Here is a 25,527-nt window from a genome sequence, read left to right on the forward strand (position 1 = left end):
GGGTCCGACTGACCCTTCTTCAGGCCAGCGTTCACTCGAGCCGCAGCCGCCGAGCGCTCTCGGGCTGGCTGGCCGGCCATTCATTTGCACGGGGCGCGTAACCACTGACAAAGTTTTAAAAAGCCCTTTTGTGCACGTTGCCCTTGAAGGCCGAGTTGAGCAAGCGAGCTGGTAAATAGGCAAAGCATCACAACTGATGAGAGGGGCGGACAAGGCGCTGTGAAGGTGGTTGGCACCACCGCGCGCTTGCACCATGTGTTACTAATTAAGAGGAAGTTTCTGAGGTCCGTGAATTGCAAAATATCAAGTTCGAGCCGTCCTTAGCTGCTCTGTGCTCTGACTTCGATTTTTTTTTTTTTTTTTTTTTTTTTTTAACTCTTCCAGTTTAAAAAAAAAAAAGAGAGAGAAAAAAAAAGAAAGACAGAAAAAGCCCTCATGGTTCAAGGCAGGAAATGTCAATGTTTGGCAGCAATTTAACCCTGTTGAGTTTAATGCTTGTCAGGGGCTCAGTAATAACCGAGTAATTGCAGGATGACTGGATTGCCCTCCCCCACCGCTCAGGGGAACGAGGGTTGGGAAGAAAGTACTAATCTCCACGAGATGATATAAAGATCAGACGCCGACTTTTATAATTGTTCACAGCCAACGGGGCAAAAAAAAAAATCAGTGAGTCGGTAAAACACCCATCTGCACCCACCCAGGCAGGCAGAAATGACACCTGCCTCTTCCTCTTGGGCAACGCTTACGGTTCGGGACAGATCTGGGGGATTTCAGACCTTGGGCCAAAAAATGGAAATCCTCGGCGGTGGATTTCCTCCAACTTCAGAGGAAGAAGAGCCGCATTTCTCTTTTAAGACCACAGGGCAGCACCATACAACTTCCCAACATGCTCAGCTTAGGTAGAAAAAGTTTCATTACTTCTCTTCTCGTCTAGTATTTTTGTGCTTCAAAAGGAAGCCTTCCCAAATCACTTCTTCCTCCTCCCTACAAGGATATTACCTTCCAGGTGCATCTATTTCCCCGCAGAAAAGGTCTGAAAATATATAGTGCAATTAAAAAGTCATACAGACCACACTAGTGTAGAGCACTACGGGGAAGGGAAGGGAAGGAACAGCTGGGCTGCGCAGCATCCAGCGTGCGTGCAGGCGTTGGCCTCGTCCAGCGAACTCTCAAATAAGCATGTTTCTGTCTGCTGGTTACCAAAAAAAAAAAAGAGAGCATAGAAAGCAGCGCTGGCTTTTCCTACTTTGTCTGTTTTTAAACAACAGAACTAAAACGAGATTTCTCCGTCATATAAAAAGTGCTAGTTTTTTTCTACTTTGTCCATTTTTAAACAACAGAAATAAAAGACATGTCTCTGTCACATAAAAACTTCATCCTCGCTATAAAGCAGATATCTCCTCTCCTCTCACATGAATGAAATAGTAGGCAAACAACACAAGTCAACAGAACGGTTATATGGAGCTCAGTAACATTGAAGTAACCTATAAATAAGATGAAAAAGAACAAAAAAATGATCCAGGGCCACCCAACAAGCTGTTAAGGGAACGATGTAGCAAAATATTAAAGTTTTAATCTCAATAACAGAGTTTTCGACCACATTTTGCTGAAACACAAATTACATTTCCGTAGAACAAGACCAAAATGCCATGGAAAAGTATGACATCTTCCAGCATTGCAACTAACTTTGCCATTTGACTGAATGGCGATTATCAACACGGGGTTCTTTTGGTTGTCTCATTTGCAGCGGGAACTTCTAAAATTTCAGTGGAAATTCTGGGAAGACTAATTCTCTATGGAGTGGAAGCTATTTTTGCAGCTGAACATTTTCCCGGATCCCTTTGTAAACCCAAGCAATTCATCGTGGACTTCAACGCAATTCTATACTCAAGAAGCTTCAAAGAAAAAGAAAATCATGATGCCACCTTGAGTTCGAGTTTGATTCACGACGGAGGCAGGAACTGTACGCAGTGTTGCGTCTAAAGACATTTTGATGAATTTTGAGCAGATGCAATAAAAAAGATAAAGAAAAATCTCCCTTGGACACATTCCCTGTCTCTATCAAGTGAAGGCGTGCTCCCGAACTCTTTGCCCAAGCATACTTAGGTCAGAGACCGGCCATTGAAATCAGCTTTAGTACAAGAAACCCAACCGGCTCCATGGACCAACACGGACTCGATGGACCAAAAGCCTCTCGGTTCTTGTCTGCCTATGTCCTTAAACCAACACAGCTACAACCTGTGCCCCCAAAAGCCTCTCTCCATTTTCCCCGTCCTTCCCTCCCAGGAATACTGACGGTAAATTTAATGAGGATACAAGATACCAGAAAGGCAACCACCAAAACTGAAACCCTATGCCCACCCAGGAAACTCAAACTTTCTTCCATCTGACCCAGACCACAGGTCCGATCCTAGACCTGAAAAGAGTACAGCAGCTCAGCCTCACCGACTCCCGTTCAATCCTTGGGCATTTCACTTGAAGTTATAGGAAACTTTATTTCTTCTGCAGACTGACAGTTGAATGCAAGTAGTTTATCATCTCCTGAGAAGTGTCAAGATTTTGCTGCGTATTGCTCCGCAGTACTTAACCTTCGCGACAGAGAAGCAATACGGCAAGGGGGAAATGTATGTAAAGCATTAATCCTGGCATAAAAACAAACAGTGAAGGTGTCCAAATAAGTATGACTGCTTGCCATATATTTGCAACCCCCCACTGAAATTTGGAGCATAGTTTGCTTCCTTACTAATATTTTATCTCCATCACGCACACAGCTTCCTCGCAGGGTACTTTTGTTGCCTGTGGGGGGTAGGAGGGGTTGCTTAAGAAAAATGAGTACGGCAACAGCTTTTAGGACTGCTGAATATTAATACGGAAGAATTTGAATGGTAACCACATCATCAAAGATACTGTTTGCATTGCTCCCCATATTGCATTTCTCCTTTTAAGAAAGCCTGCAGGATATCGAAAGTGGCTTTTTAACACGTCCGTCACTCAGTGTGATTCAAACTCTTCTATCTGGCTTTGTATCTTAACAAGCTTTCAAGTGAACCCGGCACTTGTAACCGCATAGATAGGAAGAGAAGCCCCCTGTGTGATTAAATGCTGATATTAGATTTTCCAGGCTGTGGGAAATGAAGTGAATTTCTGTTTGACTGGAAACCACTATTATTATTACTACTACTATTATTATTATTACTATTATTATGGTGGTTATCACTATTATTATGAATAAGACCAGCATTAATAACAACAACACTACTACTACTATACATGGTCATTTTAACAAGATCATCTAATCAATCTGTTCCTTATACTGCATAATTCAGGTTCAAATACACTCCAGTCTTGTGTAAAAAAAAAAGTGCCTGCTTAAACCACTCCAATGTAGTCAAGAAGAAATACCCTTTTAACGACCGATACCATTCACACATGGAAATGCAATGCAAATTGAATGTTAAAAAAGCCATCCTCCACCGAGCAGGCTTCGTTCCAGAGGAGGACTTCTTTCAAGCTCTCTACAACAGAAGTTGAAAGCTTAACGTATATCATGTAGGCAACACCCAGGTCCCATCCGGAGAGCTCCTGGGTGCCGCCGTAGCACAAACAACGATTGCCTTTCCAAAAGAGATTAATCTCCAATGTGCTCCCGAAATGCAGAGAGGACAAAGGGAGCAGACGAGGCAACACCAACTGCTCTATTCTCAATTCCCACGCGAGGGAATGATCTCCAGCCCTGGCGCATCCCTAGGTCATAACAGCATCACACTCAACAACTCACCCAAACTTTGCCCCGGTGGGATGCGCTCTTGTCCATTTTCAATCAGAAAGAAGCTATCGATGCACTTAAGCACGTGCTTAAAGTTAGCTGCATGCTTAAGCGCTTGGACAAACCAGGGCCAGAGCGGACCGTGCCATACCCCGACGCCATACCAGCTAGGATGCAAGCGGTTAAGAGATCAAGCACCAATTTTTGCTCACCGCGGACACTTTGGAAATGACATCTCTGGCCACGGCCAGGCCTTGTGCAAAAGTGCGGGCAGCCACAAACGCTCGTGTCACTTGCAGCTTTAGCTTCCGGGGCACGTCTCCAAACGGCTTCAGCTGCTCCGTGTACTTGCTCACGCACTCCAGGTACTCGTCCGTGAAATGGTACTGAGGGTTCACTAACCGGAACATGCGTTCCAGGAGGCGCGCCCAAAAGTCGTTGAGCATCTCTTCCAGGTTCACGTTTCCACCCACGTAGTAACGTTTCAGCTCTAAAAAGAGATCCTGGAACAGCTCCGAGTTCTGCATGTACAGACGGCCGTACGTTCGCACGAACATGTCGTTCAAGGACTTCTCGGCATTTCCGAGCAGTTCTTTGAAGAACTCTGGGGAAAGATCAACAAAAGCCCATGGTCAATGGATTTCAGGTGAAACAATCTGCAATTTTACAAGCTTTTCAAATATTTCCTTGAACAACTCCATGCACCGATGCTACCCGGTACGCAGAGCTGAAAGCTAAGAGGCTGCACTAAGGCAGGAGTCAAATGCTGAAATCTCTCCTTGAGGAGTGGTCCCCGTTTTATAATTTTTGTTCAATATTTCATAAATGAAAAGAACAGATCCTAAGACATGGATGAGTGAAATCCCTTTCCATGCTTCATTGAATATCAAAGCAGAGAGGCAGCAATGTTGAAAAACACAGCAGTTACTTAAGTTTCAATTGTTCTTTTAAAACAGTTTGTTTAGGAAAAAAACAGACTATCCTGAACAAAAAGTGGTATTTAAAATGGGTGTCCACAACCATGGCTCTTCCAGTCCAGGACTCTCCACCCCATGAGTTCAAAAACAAAATTAAATCACATCTTACTCCCAAAAATCTGGGTTTTGGCTTGTTTGGGGTTGGGGTTTTTTTTTTTTTTTAAATAAGAATTTTTTTAAACTAAAACCAAATTTGGGACTCCTCTCCTCGCCTTCTACTTCTGACAACAAACCCTCCCTCTTACAACATACATGCAACTTCCAGAAAAACGGGCCACGAGATGTTTGCTGGAGTACAAAAAGCTACAATACCCTTAAGAGGCTGGAATCTGTCCCGGAGTCGAGAGCTAAAAACTCTCCCAAAACAGCCCAAGGACTTTTTAACCCAGGCAAACACATAGGATCTTTGTTTTCATCCTGGTCAAAAGACCGTCCCCGCAGCAGTTCCACGACTCCCAGCAAGACGCTCAACCCACTGGTTCGCAAAGAAGTGTCCAGCTCACGAATCACAATAATTATCCCTTCCAAAAAAGTCTCATCTATCTACTGAGCGTAACGGATGCTGTTGAGCTTGGGGGACGTGATGAAATCAGAGCGTGCATTTTTTTTTAACAACGCTAAACCAGGGCTGGCAGCAAAGGCACCCATTGCATGGGAAGACTTACCTCCATTTTACTTCATTTAAGACCCACCTATATAAAAAGAGGTGGTGCAATGCAACGTGTGCACATGGAGCACGTTGCCCAATGACTAGAGTGAAAAATTGAGACCAAATCTATCCCTGAAGAAACGGCAACACTTTTCAAAGGAGAGAGGAATATAGAATTTATTTGTTCTGATCAAGGAGTGGTATAACTATAAAAAGTTTGGCTTGGCGGCTTAGATACAGATATGCAAAACAACCTGGGGTTTGTACATACAAAACCAATTTACATTTGTGGCCATTTTCATAGTTTCATAGTTGGTAGGGTCGGAAGGGACCTAAGCAGATCATCACGTCCGACCCCCAATTTTGGCACCATACTACTTTTTCTATAGATGCAGGTGCCTATATACTGCAAGGGAGACATGGGGGGGAAAAAGCATGATCACTGCACTTATCAAAGACTACATGATTTTACACGGATCTGCCAAACAACAATTTTGCTCACCCTATCTTGGACAGGTAAGTACAATTTTGGAGAAGCTGGTGTAAAAGGGAGAAAAAGCAACAACGAAGGACGGGTCGTGAGAACGCATCCGAACGTCCAGATGCAATGCGAGTGCAGGGTCTACAAAGGATGGTAGTTACCTTGGGATGCATGAACGCCTGGGCGTGGATTTACCCGCTTTCCCTTAATGCCACGTGGGAAACACTTTTCTGCATACCGCTAGCAATTTAAAATTCTGACCTGGGCTTGTCTGTGACTCATAGTCAATAAATAATTTTTCCTAAAACACACCTTTGTGTTTTAATCCTCAAAGGAGTAATGTTTAGAGTCAGAAGTTGTTAGGAGGATTGGAGCTGGGGGGGGGAAATCTTTGGCCCGGTTTGAATTTAGACCTTGTTAAAATGTATGAAGTATGCTGAAGTTCAGATTTTCGGCTTCAAAGTGCTCCAGTACAAACAAAGACTAACACACAGAACATTTTCTGGAAAAACTGAAACATTCTTTGAGTTCCTTATTAACAAAGTCATGGGGCTTGGTGGTTGACATAGCTGTATATAATGCAGCCTCTTAGGAGTACAAGAGAAATGATCCAGGGAAGAGGAGATTGATTTCAAACACCCGACATGTCCTCTGTCCAATATCAGCATGAACCTCTACTTCAGTTCCCATGACTGGCATTTCCTGTCTAGGAAGATTTTTCACTTGAGTTTATACTATCGAGATTAGTTTGGTGTATATTAATTTCTAATTCACTTAATCATTCTGAAAGCTTACTTCCTCCCTGCACCCCCGTCTGCCAGATTTGTTCAGACTCTTTAATATCACCACGAAGGCTGTTTGTTTAAATACACCCTTGTCCTGGGCACGCCGCTACCAGATGCATCAGGAAACTCTAAAAAAAGGATTAGATTTTTAAATGACACTTATGTGAGAAAGCGCTAAACAACCCCAACTGTCAATCAAATGATAGTGTAGGGCACTGTTTTAAGCCAGGAAAATCATTTCGAGTAATTAATTCTTACCCCCGTGGCCCATTTAATTCTTACCCCCGTGGCCTATTTGAACATGGCCCGCACCTCATTTCGTTGCAAACCAGCACGGGGTTGCTTAAGAAATATTAAAAAACGAGATTTGAAAAATATATATATATTGTAACTGTTAAAACAGTTCCGCTCCCTAGAAACATGCAGCGATTTTTATTTGGGGAAGAGGAGGGGGTGCCTTTGCTCCCAGAAGTGTCCGTTACGCTGAGAAACAGACTCCAATTGGCAGCAAAAGTCTTCATGTCTGCAGTCTCGCAAATAGCAACCTTCCTTCGCCAAAAGCAAGGAAACGAGGGATTAAGACATCCTGACAATAAAAGCGGTGAATTCCAAAACGCCTACCAACCCACCAGTTGGTTGCTCAACGAATGCCGGGCACGAGGCACGAGGCACTCGGATCGAGCAGAGGCCGAGGGGCTGCTCCCGGCTATCCTTCGATCCCGCGTTCAGCCACGGAGAGGCGACTTCCCTGTCCTGTGCCTCACTTTCCCCATCTGCTAATGGGACCTAAAGCCACTCGAGTAAAAACAAAATGGCAGAGACCCTTGCCAGAAAGGCACCACGTAAGCACAAGTTACTGCGATGGTTTGCAATGCCAAGAACTTCATATTCAGAAAAGAGGCTGCTCTGAAACGCCGTTTCCCAAACGAAGGGGAGAAAGGGATGCAGAACACGAAAACGCCACCGCCTCTGCGGGCCACGGGTCAGCTTCAAGCACTGGAATAAACACGCTAACGAAGCTGCTGTCATCACCACGGCTGGTCTCACCTGCTGCAAGGAAATCCACGGCGTGGTCCCTCCCTAAAAACGGGCTTGCAAACACTACCTGGCGATACAGCCCACGAACTAAAACGTAGAGACAACTTCAGGGGGGGAGTGAAGAGGGATACGGCACCGAGTTGAGAGCTCTCCCGGACGTGCTGGTGGCTGAGTTGCCCATGTGAAGTTAATTGACTCTCTCCCAATTAAAGGGCACGAACAAGAAAGCAGAGAAAAGCAACAGATGTCACGTAAAAAGATACGCGAGTCCCTGGCGAAGCGGAGAGCCCTGCAAAACAAAGTGCTCCGTGGCCAAAAATAAGAAATGGCAGGCATGCTGCAGGATCTGATTACGTGTCTATTTAGAGGGGCGGTCGATATTTGGGCAGCACAGGCAGCAGGACTCCTACGAGCAGCTTGGAGGACGCTGAGCTTATTACGCGGAGGTGTCAGGACCGAACTACGCTTGTGGAAGGAGTCGTCGGAAGGCACCGGTGTGAACGAGGGATGTCTAGCACCATCTTAGCGACACGGGGTAGAGAACAAAATCGGGGTAGAGAACAATATGCAGAATAACAGCATATGGCTCGAATGGTGGATAGTTGCTGAAGAGCATGCCAGTAACTGTTCAGCAAAAACCATCTTTTTATGCCTGTATCCTGTCTCACCCATCGCACCAGCACTTCTAATTCATTTAGCAGCAGAGATTTAATGACAGACACATTCTGCTCGCTGTTGGCACAGGGGGAAGGGGTTGCAATGAGGAACTCTACTGTTTTTGGCCCTTGGCATCCACGCTGGGGAGAACAGAAGATACGGCCCTTTTCTCTCCGCACCCCGCTGGCGGAGGATTTCTGCAGGAAAGTCAAGTTCTTCCCATTGTGTTTCAGAAAAGTCTTCACCCCCTTCCTGCAAGAAACTCACTCCATCTAGTTAGATATTAATTCTGCCTCTCAGCCATTGCCAAGCTACGGTGCTCCCTGGAACGAACCTTGCCACCCCGAGAAAAGTCATGCAAGTTCCTCTCCTCTGTCTTCGCTGTTTGCCAGGCAAAATAAATGACCACCTTTCGCTTGTGCTAGCAGTCGGTTTGTTCTCAAACAAAGTGCACAGACAAAGGCTTACTTTCTTATTTTACAGCATTGTAAAAGCATGCTTTACAGCTGTGGTGCAAGCAATCTGTACTCATTAAATTATCACATCGACAGGCTGCCTGAGAAAAGCTGTCAAACACAAACGCTTTTCACAGATGACAAATTATACTTTGCCGGTCCCTCAGAAAGTCTACGGTTTGGTGAGGACACGGGGTCTCTACCTGCCCGCCTCCCCCTTCTGCTCTATGAAAGGGAGACTATGTCCCCATTTACCTACCGACTGGGAGGATCAGAGACTACAACCTCAACAGCGAGTTTGGAAAATGAAACTACAGCGTAACACAACAAGCGGCATCTTATAAAGGTGCCAACCCATAACCCACCTCTACAATCCAGGCACTATCTTGCCAACTTGTCATACCCCGATGCTTTGGGTAATGGCTAGATTGACCTTTAAGAATCGATTGATCTCTATCCACTGCTTAGATGCGAGTCCGATCAACAGGACGGTTTTGGCCACCGGCATAACAAACCACGACCAGGAACGGTGACGTGTAGTGGTGCAGCCTGAAACGGCATCCCTGCTGTGAACGACAAGTTATGCCAACACAACATACCTATACAGAGGCTGGCACTCAGGCGAATATATCAAGTACCCCGTAAAGACAAGATCTTCTTTTCAAACATTGCTCTAGCCTGGTGCCACGGCAAACCTACTGCAGCAAGTGTGCTGATCATTGGGTGCGTCTACATGAGATGCGCGCTGTGCAGTAGCGTGCCGGGCTAAACCCATACTAATACGCTTCTGCACGGTGTTATTCAGCTAGCGCTCAGTACGCGTCGCTAAAAACCCGTTTGCTAGTGCTACTGCGCCGTGGGCAACTGTTGCCTCCCGAGTCTGGGGGGAAACCAGCAGCCAATCACCAACCGGAGGGGAGTCCCCCAGCGGCCAATCGCTGACTCCACAAGCACCGGCTGCAAAACCAGAAGTGTCGCTGGCACTTCTCTTGGTGCCCCCGCTCCCCAGCTGGTGACAGCTAATCTCAGGGGGAGCACGTGCCCCCCATTCCCCCCACACAGCGCCTATGTACTGCACAGTAGTGCAAATTACTGCACGCTGATTTAGTACTTGGTTCTCCAAGTACTAAACTTAATGCGCAGTAACTAGGGGGCATTAATGAATGTGTAGACGTGCCCACTGTGTATTTAAATGTACCCACAGTTTTACTGAAAGCAAGCAACTGCATGGCTCCTAGCGGTTAAATACAACCTTCACACTCAATTCAAGCAAATCAAATATTCAGCACGGACTTATGCCAAGTTAAATTCTTTGCATCGCGCAGTCGACTGAGCTGAACCAGTTCCACTGAGACAAATGCTGCTTTCTACGTTTAAATAGGAGAGGTTGCCAAGGACAGAGCCAAAGGGAATCTGGCTTGGGAGAACGGCCTTACCATGTTCAAATGGGCACGGGCAAGCAAAACCAGTGCCCGCCACGAAGCGGCTGTAACGGAGGTAGCCCACAGAGCTCTGTCCGAGGTATAAGGTTTCCCTAACATCAGTATTTTACTTTCCATTTTCAACAGAAGAAGAAACGAGTCTGGCCTACCCTGGAAGAGTCTGGTGACTCAAGGAACAGGGACTTCTCCTGCCAACGGACAACTCAACTTCAAAACAGAGGGGGTGGGGGGATCGACAGCCAGACGGCTTCAACCTCAGTACTCGGTTTGCTTTGGTTAGCATCTAGTTCACTTCCAGTGACTAATTTCAATGACTAATGTTTATGGAAAGTGCTCCGAGACATCCTGAAGCACCAAGGGGAACAAGATGTGATGTTTCAGATATTGCAGTAAGAAAATTCAAGGGTGGGGGACATGTTTTCAACGAGCCCTTTGAAGCCGTCTTCATACACCACAAACCATAGGAAGACTGTCTCCATGCTTAGTTGGCCATTTGCTTTCTTTGAATAAGAAAAGCTAGGAAGAGTAGGTCAGACTAGGGCAAAACCAGACCTGGCAGGCCGTAGTCCCAGGGAAAGCCAAGCCTCCCGCTAGTCCCACTCCTTGAGATAACCTCTACGGCCAGGCTCGGCCAACGCTACTTCCTCCAGAATTACAGATCGCGTTAAAAATACTTCTTTCATCCAATACAGAGCATGGGAATTGATCGTCTAACAGCAAACCCAACTCTCTGGATGCCTCTTTCCATCTCAAATCTGCAGGCTTTTTTTATTTGAAGGAACATAGGAAAATCAGGATGGAAGGGACCGCACAAGGTCACATCTAGTCCAGCCTCCTGCTCAAGGCAGGATCGTCCCTGAAATCATCCCAGCCAAGCGCGTGACCAACCTGCTCTCGAAAACTTTCAAGGATGGAGATGCCACCACTTCTCCAGGTAGGTGCTCGACCACCCTGACTAGTCAGCAAGCTCCTCCTAATCTCCAACCCAAATTTCCTCTGCTGCAACTTGAGGCCATTGCTCCTAGTCCCTACGAGCACAGAGAGAAGGCCATCCCCATCCTCGCTATAATCGCCCTTCAGGTATTTGAAGGCTGTTATCAAGTTATCATCGGTTATGCAGACATGACCTAAGAGCACAAGTCTATACAGCACCTGAGGCTACGCTGCATTTGCGGAGCATTTCCCCTTCAGGTATCCAAGGCATTTTACAACCACTTGAATCCGATCTCAGCAGGAGCAGGCTGCTGCCCCTTCATAAAACTGGGATAAACTGGGACAAAAGAAAGAGGAAAACTTTTGTGCCCGAGGTTGTGGAGTGACTGTTGACCCCAAAGCACCAAATGCAAGCTCACTTGTTGAACTCCTGTAACCCCAAAGGAGGGTAAAATAATTACACTGCACTTTTATGTTAGCAAAGGCCTTTGAACGTGTTAAATTTTATATACACCAAGCGCTAAGGTTGTTTATTTTAAGGTCACATTTTCACCCGGCCTTTAAAACATGCGCTGCTTTGCATATCTGAGTTAACTGTGCAAACAAACACCAGCTCGACGGGCAATTCTCCAGGGCACATCAAACCAGTGTGCAAAGGGGTGCGCTCCATTTTATGGGCACAATTAGTGAGGGCTTTAGATAACTCAACACCCAGCACTTTCGGTGTGTTTTTAAAATGTCAATCCAAGCGTTAGAAATGAAAGATTGCCCGCCATATCTAAGCCCTTAATTACTTGGTCTTGACAGGGCATTATTATACTTGCGATTGTTTCCAGAGTGGCACAGCTGCATATATCTTTATATTGCATAGATATGCACGCACGTAACACAGGCTCGCACGGAGAGAGACCGGGAGCGTGCGTGTGACACTAAGATGACGGAGGAATTCCCCAAAGCACTTTCTGGCATTTCTTTGACCGCTGCGCTCTTCTCCCACGTGCATTTGGGGACCCGACTCCACCGGGCAGCGTTCAAGCCCAACAGATAAAAGAGAAAAGACACAAGGACTCCCCAGCTTTGCCTTCATCTCCAAGGCAAACACATCCACAGCCATGCCACTTTCTCAGCTTTCTGAAAAAGAAAAAAAAAAAAACCCCAAAAACGTGGCTCATTACTTTTAACAGGCGTTCACTTCCTTTATTGCATACACCGCATTTGTAATTTCCACTTGGGGGAAAAAACAAACTGCAGTTTAACGACCGTTTTTCCCGAAGTGTTGAGAAGCTGATGAATACATAGCGTTAACACATTCATTGAATATGAAGTAAGGAAGGGAAGGGCAAGGCCAAAAGTGGTTTCTCTGTCCGGTTTTCAAACATGTGTTAGCACTTACTGACATGGGAAGAGTTTTTCTGCCTAGTCTGAAAAAAAAAGGAGGTTTAAAAACCAGACCCGTATCACAGTCACAGCCCTCGTGACACACAGACCTCAAAGAACTGGGAAGCAGCATTTACAAAAGCACCCAAGAGCCCACATAATTATTGCAAGGTCTCAAAGGCAACAACAACAAAAATCCTGAAGTCTCCTAAGAACAGCCCTCCTGGGGTTCCTGGAACGTCCTGTTTCGGGTAGGTCCACAGACTGCCTCTCGCCAGATTTTGGGGGAGGCTGCCTCCAGCTCCAACCCACGAGAGCAGAGAAAAGCTGAAGAGGCATTTGCAACCACCCTGAGGTCAAGCAAAACCAACCTCACGGAGGAGACAGTCGAGATGGAGAGAAAAGGAGGGCGCTGAATGACATGCTATCCACAGGCCATCCCTCCCGGAGATCTGGACCCCGCACCTGACCCACGGGACCCTCCCTGATAGAGACTTCGCCTCCCCCCACCATGCTCCTGCACCAGGGCAGGTCCTGGTGGGGCTTTTCCCCATTTCTCCACTTCCAGCCCCTCTCCCCTGCTCAATCCCCACCGCCCTCCCCATCTTTCAGCAGCCAAACATCCACCTCGATCTGTCCTCGCCCCTCCTTGTTCTTCTCACCTCCTCTCCACCCGAGTCCTCCCGATTCCAGCTCCCATCTCCCTCTCGCCTTAGCCTAGTCCTCTCCCAACACGGAAACGTTGGCTGCTGTCTAACAGTGGCATTTGGGAGGTAGGGCTGTGCAGCAAGGATCAGAAAGCGGATCCCCAAGGGCCCTATTGGACAAAGTGGGGTTGCAAACACACTAATAGGCGGGGAGGCTCCTTGCAAGTCCCTTCAAGTTTGATGCAAAACCATCCTTGATGCAAAACCATCACCACTACAGCTAGCCTGGGGATATGCCACAATCATCACCCGTCATGTTGACCTGGCCCATCTCTGTGGCTTTCTATGTCTGTCTGGACCTGCCTGGCATCTCTGCTCTTATACTTGGCCTGTAATCTCTACAGAGCAGGCAGCATCTGTGTTTAAGCCACGTGAGCGCAATGGGGTCCAGGATCCTGGGCACTAGGGCAACGATAAAGGTCGTATCATGTTAGGAGACACAATTCACACGGTCACCATGGAAATGCACAACAGCATTTGCTCAGCCAGTATGCAAGGACACAGGCCAGAATCGCACCTGTAAGCAAAGCAGGCGCGTGTACACGATGGTTTTCCCTGAGGAAAGGAAGGAGGGGAGGGGGGAGAAGTTAATTTTAAACCAGAAAACAATGGCAGATTGACTGGTTTATAGCAATTAGTAATGAAAGAGCATTACACACGCCGTTCCCTTCCGGCAAAGGAGCGTGAATGCTGCATCCCCTTGCACAGCTGTGTAAGCCACAGCACGGCTGGGGGCTGTACGGGCAGGGGGAAAAACATGCACTTGCACCCACCAGCCCTGCCTCAGGGCACCAGGACAGATTCTGACCCCTCGTTCCCACGGGGCAGCCAGCATTTTATTTTTATTAAGCTTTTTTCATCATTGATTTCATGGATTTTGCAGACAAGCCGCGAAACCACAAATTAAGTCAGTCCCTAGGTCTATATTACGTGGCCCTTCCTTGTTAAATGCTGTCACCCACCAGCGTATCAGCACCAATTTAGCGTGCAAATATGCGCCCACCTTACAGCCCATTTACACGCTTAGAGAGATGTTATGAGCAATGGTGCAGCGTGAAGGGTGACACGTGCGTTGTCTGGAGCCATCCAGAGGCTTCTAGACTGGCAGGGATGAATTTGGTCTCTGTTCACACGCTAGCGATTTCCGTGGTCCACCCACCTACAAGCAAGCGCCGCAGGCTTTCCGGGACAGGCCCCTTGCACACAGGAGCTGCACCGGGAACAAGGCTGTTAGTTAGATTATTTTCTGCATCCTCTGACCCCGTAAAAAAAAGAGAGATAGCTCAAGGAGGCAATAAAACTACCAGAGGCCCCAGCAAAAGCCTGGCAAATCCTCACAGGGGGTCAGGGGGAGCAGCCCACAAGGGCTAGGGATTTCCTATCAGGCCTGGGAGGACAAGCCTAGACAATGCATGGAAATCCAGCCTGGGAGATGGAAATGCAGGAGTTTCCCCTATTTTCCCAGAAGCACAAAGGCATCGATTCAGTACGCTATGCCAGCCTGAGCACCCATCCAGTACCTGTGCCCCCCAAACGCAGGGCAGCGTGGGCTTCACAGGCCCGTCCTCCCTCCGCGCGGCACTCAAAACTTCCAGCTCCCCGCGGGAGGCTGAGCTAACCCAAGAGGGGATTCAATAAGGCTGAGTTTCAAGCCATCTTTAGCCGATGCTTGAAATCACTGAATAACGATCCAGCCTTTTTCCACTTCCCGTGAAGTCGGCAGCAAACTCGCCGTTAGCTTCAACGCTCGGGTCCTCCACGCAGCGCCGGGAGGACGGGACAGGAGGTGAATTCCTCGCCTCTCTAATGCAACGACTATTCGAGCCGCACCCCGCTCCCACATTCCCAATAAATGAGAGACTCCTGCAACCACCCAAGCGGCTGACGACTGTGTCCCTCGACAGCAACCCTTCCCTCCCGCCATCTCCCTCAGCTAGTAAAACCCAGGGCGCTGCAGCATTTTTGCTCTCGAGAACAATCTGGCTACCAAAGAAGGAAGCCTGCAATTTTTTTTTTTTCTCCAGGGGGCTTCATAACAGCAAAAGACTCCGCTTCGCCGGCACCGCAGAACTCGAACGACCTTTGGCAGGCAGAAAAGAAATAATCCTCATTAAAATAAATCTGTCTAGATGCAAGGCTTAAAAAACAAGGCTGGAAGAGCTCCACTGAATTACCGGACCCCTTGGGCTTCCAGCCGGAGCGTTTTACCCGCCAAGTCCTCGGACTTGAAAGGGGCGCGGGGCACCCGAGACTTCTCCGCCGCGAGCCAAGAGCTCTGCTCATGTTTTACATCCAGCCTCTTGGTGACCGGTGGGAGAGGTCCCCTCGCTCCAATTCAATTACTTTCCAGTCCGCCGTCCCAAAGGGGGGGTTGTTTTACTCCATTCATATTTGGTTTATCTTAAACGTTAATGGAAAGTGGTGGGGCAGCAGGGGAGGCAGGAACTGGAGCTTCTCAGCGTTTAATAGCTTCCCAGATGCAGTGTCATATGAATTACTTTGTCACTCAGGCGCCGAGCGCCGGATCTCCTGCCGACCCAGGCTGGGGGATTGATCACCGTGTACAGGCTAGTCTGGAGAAGAGAAGACCGAGGGGGATTGAATAGCAGCCTTCACCTCCCTGCAGGGGGGCTGCACAGAGGATGGAGCTGGGCTGCTCTCAGTGGGGGCAGACAACAGGACAAGGAGCAATGGGCTCAAGCTGCAGCAAGGGAAGGTGAGGTTGGATATCTGGAAAAACTCTCTCATGCGGAGGGTAGTAAAACACTGGAACAGATTACCCAGAGAGGTGGTGCAGTCTCCATCCTTGGAGGTTTTTAAAGCCCAGGTAGACAAAGCCCTGGCTGGGATGATGTAGGTGGGGCTGGTCCTGCTTGGACTAGATGAGCTCCCCTCCAACCCTCATTGCCTACGATTGTCTGATAGTATCTGAGCACTGTTTGGGAAGAGACTGGAAGAGCTGGAGCTCGCACGCCTTCCCTAACCCCATGGTAGGTCCGCTGGAAATGACAAGAGGTGATCGACTCAACTGCACTAGTAGGTGCGTGGCTCCCCGTAGAGGCAATGACTAGCCAGGCACCGAAACGCACCGTGGCATTGGTTTAGATGCACTATTGTAGCATCCAGACAGCCCAGGGAGCCCACCATGCTCAGCGAGGTCCCTGCCCAGCTCACTCCAGATTGAAAGGCCGTAAGGTGTGTACCACGCTCCAGTTTCAACTTGCATTCAAACTGCATTCAAACTGCGTATTTGTGTCATCTGTCAGCCTCTCCGTGGCTGGCAGGGGGTACCTGGGTGCTGCCCTATTTAACCATCACATCAACAGAGCTTTTGCCCTTGGCACAGACCATTTTAAGCTTTGCCTGCACCCTGCAAGAAGTAAAAGAAAGCAAGAGAGGAAGTGCCAAGAAATGGAGAATAATCTAAAGGAAAAAAAAAAAAAGGGGGTCCCACCCATACTTCAGTGCCCCAAAAAGCCTCTGGGCCGTCCCCTCACCCCCCTGAACACGTATCTCATAACCGAGAGACCACAGCATAGAGGACTCCTGCCTGAGAGACTAATTCATGAAGTCCGAAGCGGGGCTACAGGTTTCGCGATCTCCAGCACAGTAATTGCAGTGGCTGCCGCTGCATTATTCATCCATTTTTAAGGTCAGGAGGGATCACAACAAATTATTTCTGGGTTTGCACCTTATTGCTATGCCTTATGCCACAGAGACGTGTGGTTTAAATGATTTGGACCAAAACAGAAGCGGCCCACGGGGGTGGAAGAAGTGTGATGTGTTAAAAAGTACAACACTGGCTAGGAAATTGGGTTTCCAAGTCTTTATCCACTCTGGTCCCCTGAAAGCTGAACACACACATGCCTCGATCTGGAGTTTTAGGGGACTAGGAGCGGAAATCACTTCTGGTTTGTCCAGTTAGAGACGGACATCAAAGTCCTGGTGTGCCTGCTCCATTTCCTGCAACGTGTCGCTTCAGTGTCAGATCGATGCAACTCAGATCGATGCTCACACAGTGTATAGCGCTTGAAGGATGCTTTAAACACATGGAAAAATACCTAACAACCATGCTACATTGTACCATCCATCGCAGGGACAACTCTACTGTCATTGTATTATGGCCATGGGTATGTCAAGTGCATTAGCAGCACTTTGTACTGGTTTGTCTCCTTTTCAAATGTGAATGTCAAGGCTAACAGATTAGTGACAACACTTCCAAAGATGTGAAAAAAGGGCTTAAATCCAAGGCCAGAAACTGCCATTTGGAACGAGAAAGATGCTTGCTACAATGCCTCGTTCCCAGAGTAATGTTAACGTGCTATTAAGCAAGAACGGCCTTTGGCCTGGCTGACAAAGCGTGCGTTCCTGTTCGGAGAGATGTACGGCTGGAAGGGACCTCAAGAGATCATCTAATCCAACCAGCGATGCAAACCTGCAACCTTGGTATTATCAGCACCAGGCTCTACCCAACTGAGCTAACAGCTGTCCCATTGAACTTGACCCCTACGTGCAGTTTTGTTCAGTAAACTGAGGTCCTGAGCAGCAGCCCGCATGCCTCCGCAGTGAATGGGACAGCTGCTATCCAGAGGATTTCATACAAGGCAGAGGAAAGCACACGACTTGCTCGCTTGCTTGCTGTCAACCCTATTTTTGCTGGTATGATCCGGCCGATGGCAAACATCAATGAGGCAGCCTGAAGCAGTTCCAAAAACGTGCAGACCCGCAGCAAGAAAAACTGAACTTCTGCAAGGGAACAGCTGCTTCCTCAAACCTGAAAAGGGCTGCATCAATATTTGGGTCAGGTGTTTCTCTTTCTGGCTTCAGACCATGTACTGCCAATCTGCAGACACGGGAATTTCAACCAAGTCTGAAGCACGTATCGTTCTATTTTCCATTTTCAACACACCTCCATTGCTTTCATTTCACTTCGGCTATGGGATTTTTAAATTTTTTTTTTCACAAAAGTACCCACAGGTCAGTGCTTAAGTCACTCCCCAGATGGCAAAGTGGTTGCAAGGCAGGCCAGTCACTTGGAGCATCCTTAACTAGCCAGGCCTAAAAATCTCTGCCTTGTTGGAGCAGAGAATCTAATATACTCCATCGAAAAATTACCCCTTCTGCCATTGCCAGATTTAAGGATAACAATGCGGTTCCTCCTTCACTGGAGGTTAAGAACAGGTTTGAGAAACATCTCCCAGGATGGGCTAGATCTACCTCTCTTGCTTCAAGTGCAGGGGGCAAGACAAGGCGACTTCAAGGGTCTCCTTCTGCCCTACCAGGCCTTCAATTCTGAACGGTGGAGCAGCAGGACTCATTGTGATGGGACCCAGAGAAAGCAAGCATGCAATAGAGGAAACCTCTACTTAAATTGCATGCTAACCCCTACCCCAAGGTGCCTACCAAAGGTGATCATGCTCTCTTATGTTAAAAGCTTGTACTTTGAGGATTCCAGCTACTTGCATCTTTTTCAAAGAGAATTGCAGCATCTTGCACCAAAACAAGAAGCAGGCACACCTTGCTGTGCTCCTTACACTCGGCCTACGTCTGCATCGAGTTAGGGAAGGTCAGGCAATCAACTGTTGCATCTGAAAGCAGAAATGTGCACACAACGCTTCAAAGAGTCTCAGTGTTCATTTAAGGGGATGCAGATGATTTTCCTCTGGTCTTCTCTTAGGGGCTTATCTATGGGTTGGATTACACGAGTGTCTGGTTCAGTGTTTAGTAAGTCTACAAGTCCAGGCACCACGGTTTTGCTTCTCTCATGCCCTTTCTGCACCAGGAAGGAGAGACAGTGGAAACCCCAAATGAAGGCAAAAGCAAAATAGCTGGGGAAGGTGTAATTTCCCTCAACTTGCTGACAAGTTGCAATTCCTTTATTTCCCCCAGTTCTGGTGTATTTTGAAAGAAAGCTCATAGGATCATAGGAAAATAGGACTCAGGAGGTCACCTAGTCCAGTCCCTTACTCAAGGCAGGACTGTTCCCATCCAAACCTTCCCATGCAGATGCTTGTTCGAATGCTAACAAACAGCCCCGTCACACAACTACAAGGCGCATTATTGCTGCCCTTGAGGACTAAAATGCATGCAGAGAAAATCCCAGACACAAAGTTTAACATATGGGCTCTTCCTTATAGGCATTCAAAATCATGCCCTTTTTAAGCTACAGCCAGCATCCGTAGAAAAATCCATGCAAGCTGCACCACCGATTGAACAAAAAAAAGTTCAGAGGAACTTTGCAGTACTATGGAGCCAGCGACTGAGACCACAAAAATAAAGGTGGGACAAAACCAGATGCAACACCATGAAAGCTCAACAGAGCTCTGTATCCATCCAACTCATTTCAAGGTCATTTTTTTGCATGAAATGGGCCCCACCTCATGTTTCCAAAACACGCAACAGAAGATGTATGTAAGTAGCTGAGAGGTACAGGACATCCCGGCTCCCTCCCCTTCTATGCTCGGAGGGTATCGGAGCTTGCAGAGGGATGCACACAAGAGCTGACATCTCTTTCAGACAGAGCTGGTTATAATGGAGCTTCCCAACCCAAGGCTCTCCCAGGAAATCCTTGTCCTAATGGTCTTGGCACGATGCTACAAGAGCAGAAGTCACCTGCATAGCCCAAGCCAGGATTAACTCTTGAAAAGCAGCAAATGCCCCCCACTTGAGGACAGCTGGGCTTTTTTTCATAAGTGATTTGATCAATATAACTACTGGATGGCAACGTGCAATGAAAGCAACACTGACTGGCCCGGGCGAGACGGGGCTGGGGACGAGAGGTCACCGGTGTATAAGCGTTCAGGTGTCTCTTTCACGTGGTATGCTGTACGTGAGGGTTGTCTTTCTATTATTCCCCAGGACCTGGATCTACCTCTAGAAAAGTCAGCTTGAAGGGAAACTGCAGCAGACTTCAGGTGGACAAAAAAAGAAATGACATCTCCTACTTATCGGTCACCAAGACGCACCTGTTTTGGCAATAGTTTCAGAGACAGGAATTGGGCAGAGACTAGACACGTCTCACTTGAACCCAGGCCCTGATATAATAAGGGTACTGTATCTGTTCAGCAATGCTGGAGTTCAATGGGGAATAAATCCATCTAGTTCCTGGCACGCTGGGAACGTGGAAGCGTTCGTGGAGATCAACACTGCAAGGCAAGCATGCTACAACTACACGCTCCGCGGAGACAAAGCTAACTGCAGTCAACGTATTTATGGCAGAGTGGATTAATCAGATAGAAAGATGTATCCCCTACGGGGAAACCAACAACCATAATCAGCAAATATTTCTATCAGGCTGGACTGCAAAACAAGCAATGCTCTAACCTCACCGCCAAAAGTCGAGTGTCATGAACCTCCCCAACGAACAGAGAAAGAAAGACACAGCGCAAGTCGTCTGCCGACAAAAGGAAATAGGGGGATGATTTCACTGTGTCTGCATCAGAGAGGAAAGGCAGGACTTCAACACTTACCATCAAACTTTTTGTATCGGGAGTTAAACATGGCTTGCAAGTGATTGCTAAGCTCTACAACCGCGTTTCTGAAGTCTTGTTTGCTCTGCTGGCTGTACTTCTCTTCCATTTCTTCAGAGCAGCAGGTGTAGCCTTGTGAACATACTTTCAAATGGTCACCTGAAAGATCAAGAATGAAAGATCAAGAATGAATCATTCCGTTCGACATCCAAGAAAATAAATGTCGCTGATGCAGGCGCACACGCCAACCATGAACTCCATTATTTGAGCCCAACTCTCCAGATAAATGGGATTTTACCTCGACGAAGAGTGCAGGATTTGTACACAGGAAAGGTCGAATCACCGGGGAAATACAGCAGTGCCCACGTGAACACCCTCGCTCTGTCTCTCTCTCAGTATGCAAAAAATACGTCCTCAAGTTTGATTTATTCAGTAAATAAACTCTTCAAATAGCTAGCTATTCATTATAAACAATACCGCTTGCAACAAAGGGCTGGCTAAGTGGCCTGTATACATTACTATATTTTATATAAAAACAAGGGGTTTTTTTATGTGGATTTTAATTGCTTTCCGTTCGTTCACTTAAAAGGCTTAACAGGACTGGTAGTGCCTCCTTGTGACCAAGAGGTACTTTCTGTAAGCATATAAATACCCATACACATGTGCCATGCACAGGAAACGTACCCCCAGAATGAACACCGCCAGGGTATTAAAACCCAGCATGATTTGGAGTATGGCTTAGCCCACGCGCTACGTTTTCCAGTTCTTGATTTCCCAAAGGTTGCAATCACCAACCTGAGCAAAGTCGTGCACTTGTTATAGGGAATCCACACGGAGATTCGCCCCTGCCTTAAATGGCAATTCAGCGCCAGACTACTCAGAAAACGGCTCAAGAGTCGGCGAGTCACAGGAACTATAAAACAATCTGATACGGCTTAATTTCATTTTACGAAGTAGAAGAGATTGGTTATTTTGTTCATCCAGAACTAATTCAATCACAAAACGCAATCGATACCTACCTCTTCGGTGGTACAGTTGCTACAAAGACATTGCAGCATGTGATAGTCGCCCTTCTCACGGGCTCGTGCGGTTGGGTTTTTTGCTGTAATTGCAATGGCCAACTCACAATTTTTAAATTACAGGCAAAGAATGCCTTGACTACTTAAAACATTATTGCTTCCAATAAGGAAGCAGTTTAAAAGGTCAGCAGACCTTCAGGGACTGCCTAAGATGGCCAGATGTTTTCCCAAGTGACCAGCAAGTTGTAAGCTTCGATCGTCAAGTGACGGCCGAACTCTGGTCTCAATTACACTTCAGTCGAGTTACTCCAGACTTTCGAGCAGATGCATGGACAGAATTTGGCCCTGCGTGTTTTGATTTTTAAACATCCTGATGCTTTATCAGATTGCCCTCTACCCTTTTACCCGCGTTTGTGAACAATTTCTTTGAGGTCTCACGATTTGAGAGCTCTTCATGTTGAGAGCTGTCAATCCGGCTCCTCAATGTGCTGCCCTGGTGTCATATGAGCTTGCAGGAAGGGGCTGAGGCAACAGGATGCGTGGCCCTGGGGATGCACCAGCAAGGAGTACCAAGATGTGTGAAAGATGGCAGATGCAATCAACTATCTACTGGTCAACTATCTACTGCTGGGGGAACTCAGGACTGCAAATCAGCTAGGAGTTTTAGGACATAGAGGTTGCAGCTGTATGATAACGCCGCTATCGGTTTTACAGTTCTGGGGGCGTCTCAAAAGCACTACCCCCTAACTTGTCATCTAAGGAAGAGGATGGAGAAGACAACAACTTTCTAGCATCACCCGGTGACCTGAAAGCCAGAGCAGGTTGGCAGCACAAACACACTGGTCAAGATTCCCACAACAGTTCAGAGCAGTCTTCATCTCGAGCATTGCAACACCTCCGCGGGCATTTATACACGTACATTTTCATGCTCGGATGCCCCAGAGAGCCGGCGCGTTGGAGCAGACTCGATTGATCGATAAGCCTGTAGCACTACCACTCTAGCCCGATTCATCGAATCTCCTCGGCACGCCAGCTGATGTGCACGTGCTGCGTCGCGTCGTGTGCAGTTGCGTATGCAGCGAAACGCGAGCAGAAAATGGCGGGGGTGCCCTTTGAAACTAAAACACCTTCCATGCGTTTTAATTCAAAAGCATGCTGCGCCATTTTCTCAGCGCTGATGCGCATTTTGCCATTTATACAAATGCATGTGCCGCAAACACGTGTGCAAACACGCGTACAGATGTCCTGTATGACTTCCTAACGCTACAGGAGACCATGGCCGCTTTAAATACGCGCTGTACATTTTTTGCCAGAGGTTCTCAACGTTGTTGGACTCAAGGCACCCCTCCAGACCTTGCGTGAATTCAGCGGTACCCTATTTCAAGAATTAATTAATATATTTTGTGCTTATTTCCTGGAAGAGAGGCCGAGCATGGGGAACGGAGGCTCATCCTGGCAGAGACAAGCTGGAGCCTGCACGTCTGTGTTTATCTCCCAACACCTCATTTACCTTCTCACGGCTCAGGGCACCCTGCAAAAGACCTGGAGGCACCTGGTTGAGAACCACTGCTCGATTCCCTATCTGTTGACAGAAAAAAGCATCTCCATGTGTTACAGCAGCAAAATAAATAAGTAAATAAATTTTTAAAAATTTTAAAAAGGTGTGTGCTGTGTGCAGGATGAAGTGTGCCACTCTCCACCCTGCATTCCCGTAGCCAGCTACAATCCCGTAACAACGCTATAATTTGCCTAACTCTGGAACTAGGTGTACAATTTAGGTCAGCTTTGTAGCCAGACTAAATGCCTTAGTGCGTCTCCTTCAGACAGTTATGAAATGCCTTTATAAATAAATATCATCCTCAATAATCTCGTTTCCTAAATCTACTCTTCTGGTGCACGACGGGATTGGTTGGTTTGTTTTCTTTGGCAGTTCAGGAGCCGTCGGTCAACAGGCAATTCTGCAGCAAATCATCTGTTGCACAATACCGTCTGATGCTCTCCAATTACGGAAAGCCTGGGGCCTCGTCAGTGCCGGAAGCAATGTTGCTAAAACGCGGTGTTCTGGAAACAAAAAATCCTCCCCGACCTAACTCGGGGATTGTTCCTCCAGCTTGGCCCGGCATTTTTAACCACTAGCGTATACGACTTACCCCAGCTAAATGGATGCCAGGCACCTTTAATGATTAACATTTCATTCAAAACGGAGAAAAGAAGAATAACCACCGACAGATGTAGGTACTCAGAAGCGGAGATCAGAATAATGGACCCATGCCCATGGTCCACCACCTTGTCTTCGGCAACAAGAGAGACTTTGGTCAAATTTCTAAGAAATGACGACGCTGAACGTATCTCACTACATCTAGACTTTATGAAGTACCTCGATCCAACTCTGAGTTATGTTGGAAGAGCTAAATGCCATAAGGTATCTTCATACATATGTGGTAGAACTGCCCCATTAAACACTGGTTCTAGATATCTGTAAGGAAAAATATTTGCACCGCAACTGGCTTGTAGGTCCCGTGTTTCACCCAAATTTTTCCTTCTCAGGATATTTTCCAAGTTTACAATCACAGCTTACTACAGATCTCTGTGCATCTACCTCATCTCAGCTGCATCCATGGGATTGCCAAAGCATGGAAATGGGCAACGCCACCTAACAAAGGAGAACGGATAGAATGGAATATATTCACCCTGGGAAAGCAATCCACTGTGCTAAAAACAAGTATGTGGACATGTATGCCACCTGATTGCCACGCTACGACTACCTAACAAAAGAGGACTATGAAGGACACGTTATATTGCAACGTGGAATATAAGTATATCCAAAAATCAAGAGACAGCATGAGACATAGTCCTTTTCCTCTTCTGAGCAAAACCTAATGGCCAGTGACTTTGAGAGAAGTCGCTGAAACTTGTATGTAGGTAATCACAACTTGTACCCCAAAATACCTTTTCACTTTATTGTTCTTTATCTGTTTTCAATGTGGTGACATAGTTGTGTTAATAAAACAAAAGCGGGGTGGGACAAGAAGTTGCAACGCTGAGCTGTATAACAACAGCAGCCCTATCTACCCGTTCATCATTTTCAGCTATACATACGCTCTACATACAGGGATCGAAAGGTTCCACATCTACATCAAGACCACCCCAAATAGAGGACCTGTCGATCCCATATCAGTCGTGTCAGCCAACTTGGGACCCATATTCATGGAAGACAATCATCCTCGACCGCAAGGGACTGCCGAAGAAGACAACTTCTCTCATTCATCCGAGGTCAATGCTTAGAGATGGACCCGCTTTCCAGCCTCCCCGCCCATGACTTAGGAGCACAGTTTCAGAACAAGCTACACCTTTGTCTCAAGCCTTTGCAAGATGGGAGTAAAGTAGGTAGAGCTTAATATGAAAATAGGAGCTGTTCAGTTCAATTAGCAGCTTATTATAGTTATATAAAGGCTGCATACGTGCCATGGGAAGAAACGTGTTTGGACACCCATTGTAAATCAGTCTTACTGACGGGCAAAGTAGGGTTTGGATGAAAGATTTGGCAGCAGACAATAAAACAGCTCAACAGTTGTAACCTTTCTTCTAAGTTGGTCCAGCACCTACAGCCATGAAGTCCCAGTCCGTGAGCATGGATTAACATCGCTGTTAGGACACAGCCAGCAACTAGCAAACCTAGGTTTGTGAAAATCTCCTAAATTGCAAAAGCAGTTTTATTTCAAAGCGTCTCATCTGGTCTTTGTTAAATTTTCACAATGTTTTAGATCCCCCC

The 25,527-nt window shown here is 47.1% G+C and overlaps 1 protein-coding gene across 3 annotated transcripts in view; it reads right to left on the minus strand.

Annotated features, from left to right (window-relative positions):
• Positions 1–25,527, minus strand: part of GPC4 (glypican 4) — a 93,116-nt gene that overhangs the window by 23,729 nt on the left and 43,860 nt on the right. For all 3 annotated transcript variants that reach the window (XM_025215464.1, XM_006033625.3, XM_025215463.1), the window contains exons 2-3: positions 20,737–20,895; positions 3,979–4,370 (exon numbers count right to left, since the gene is read on the minus strand). In XM_025215464.1, the coding sequence (XP_025071249.1) occupies positions 3,979–4,370; positions 20,737–20,895 (551 nt within the window). The remainder of the gene's footprint in view (positions 1–3,978; positions 4,371–20,736; positions 20,896–25,527) is intronic.

This window comes from Alligator sinensis, unplaced genomic scaffold (genome assembly GCF_000455745.1).
Source record: "Alligator sinensis unplaced genomic scaffold, ASM45574v1 scaffold1567_1, whole genome shotgun sequence".
Classification (NCBI taxonomy): domain Eukaryota; kingdom Metazoa; phylum Chordata; order Crocodylia; family Alligatoridae; genus Alligator; species Alligator sinensis.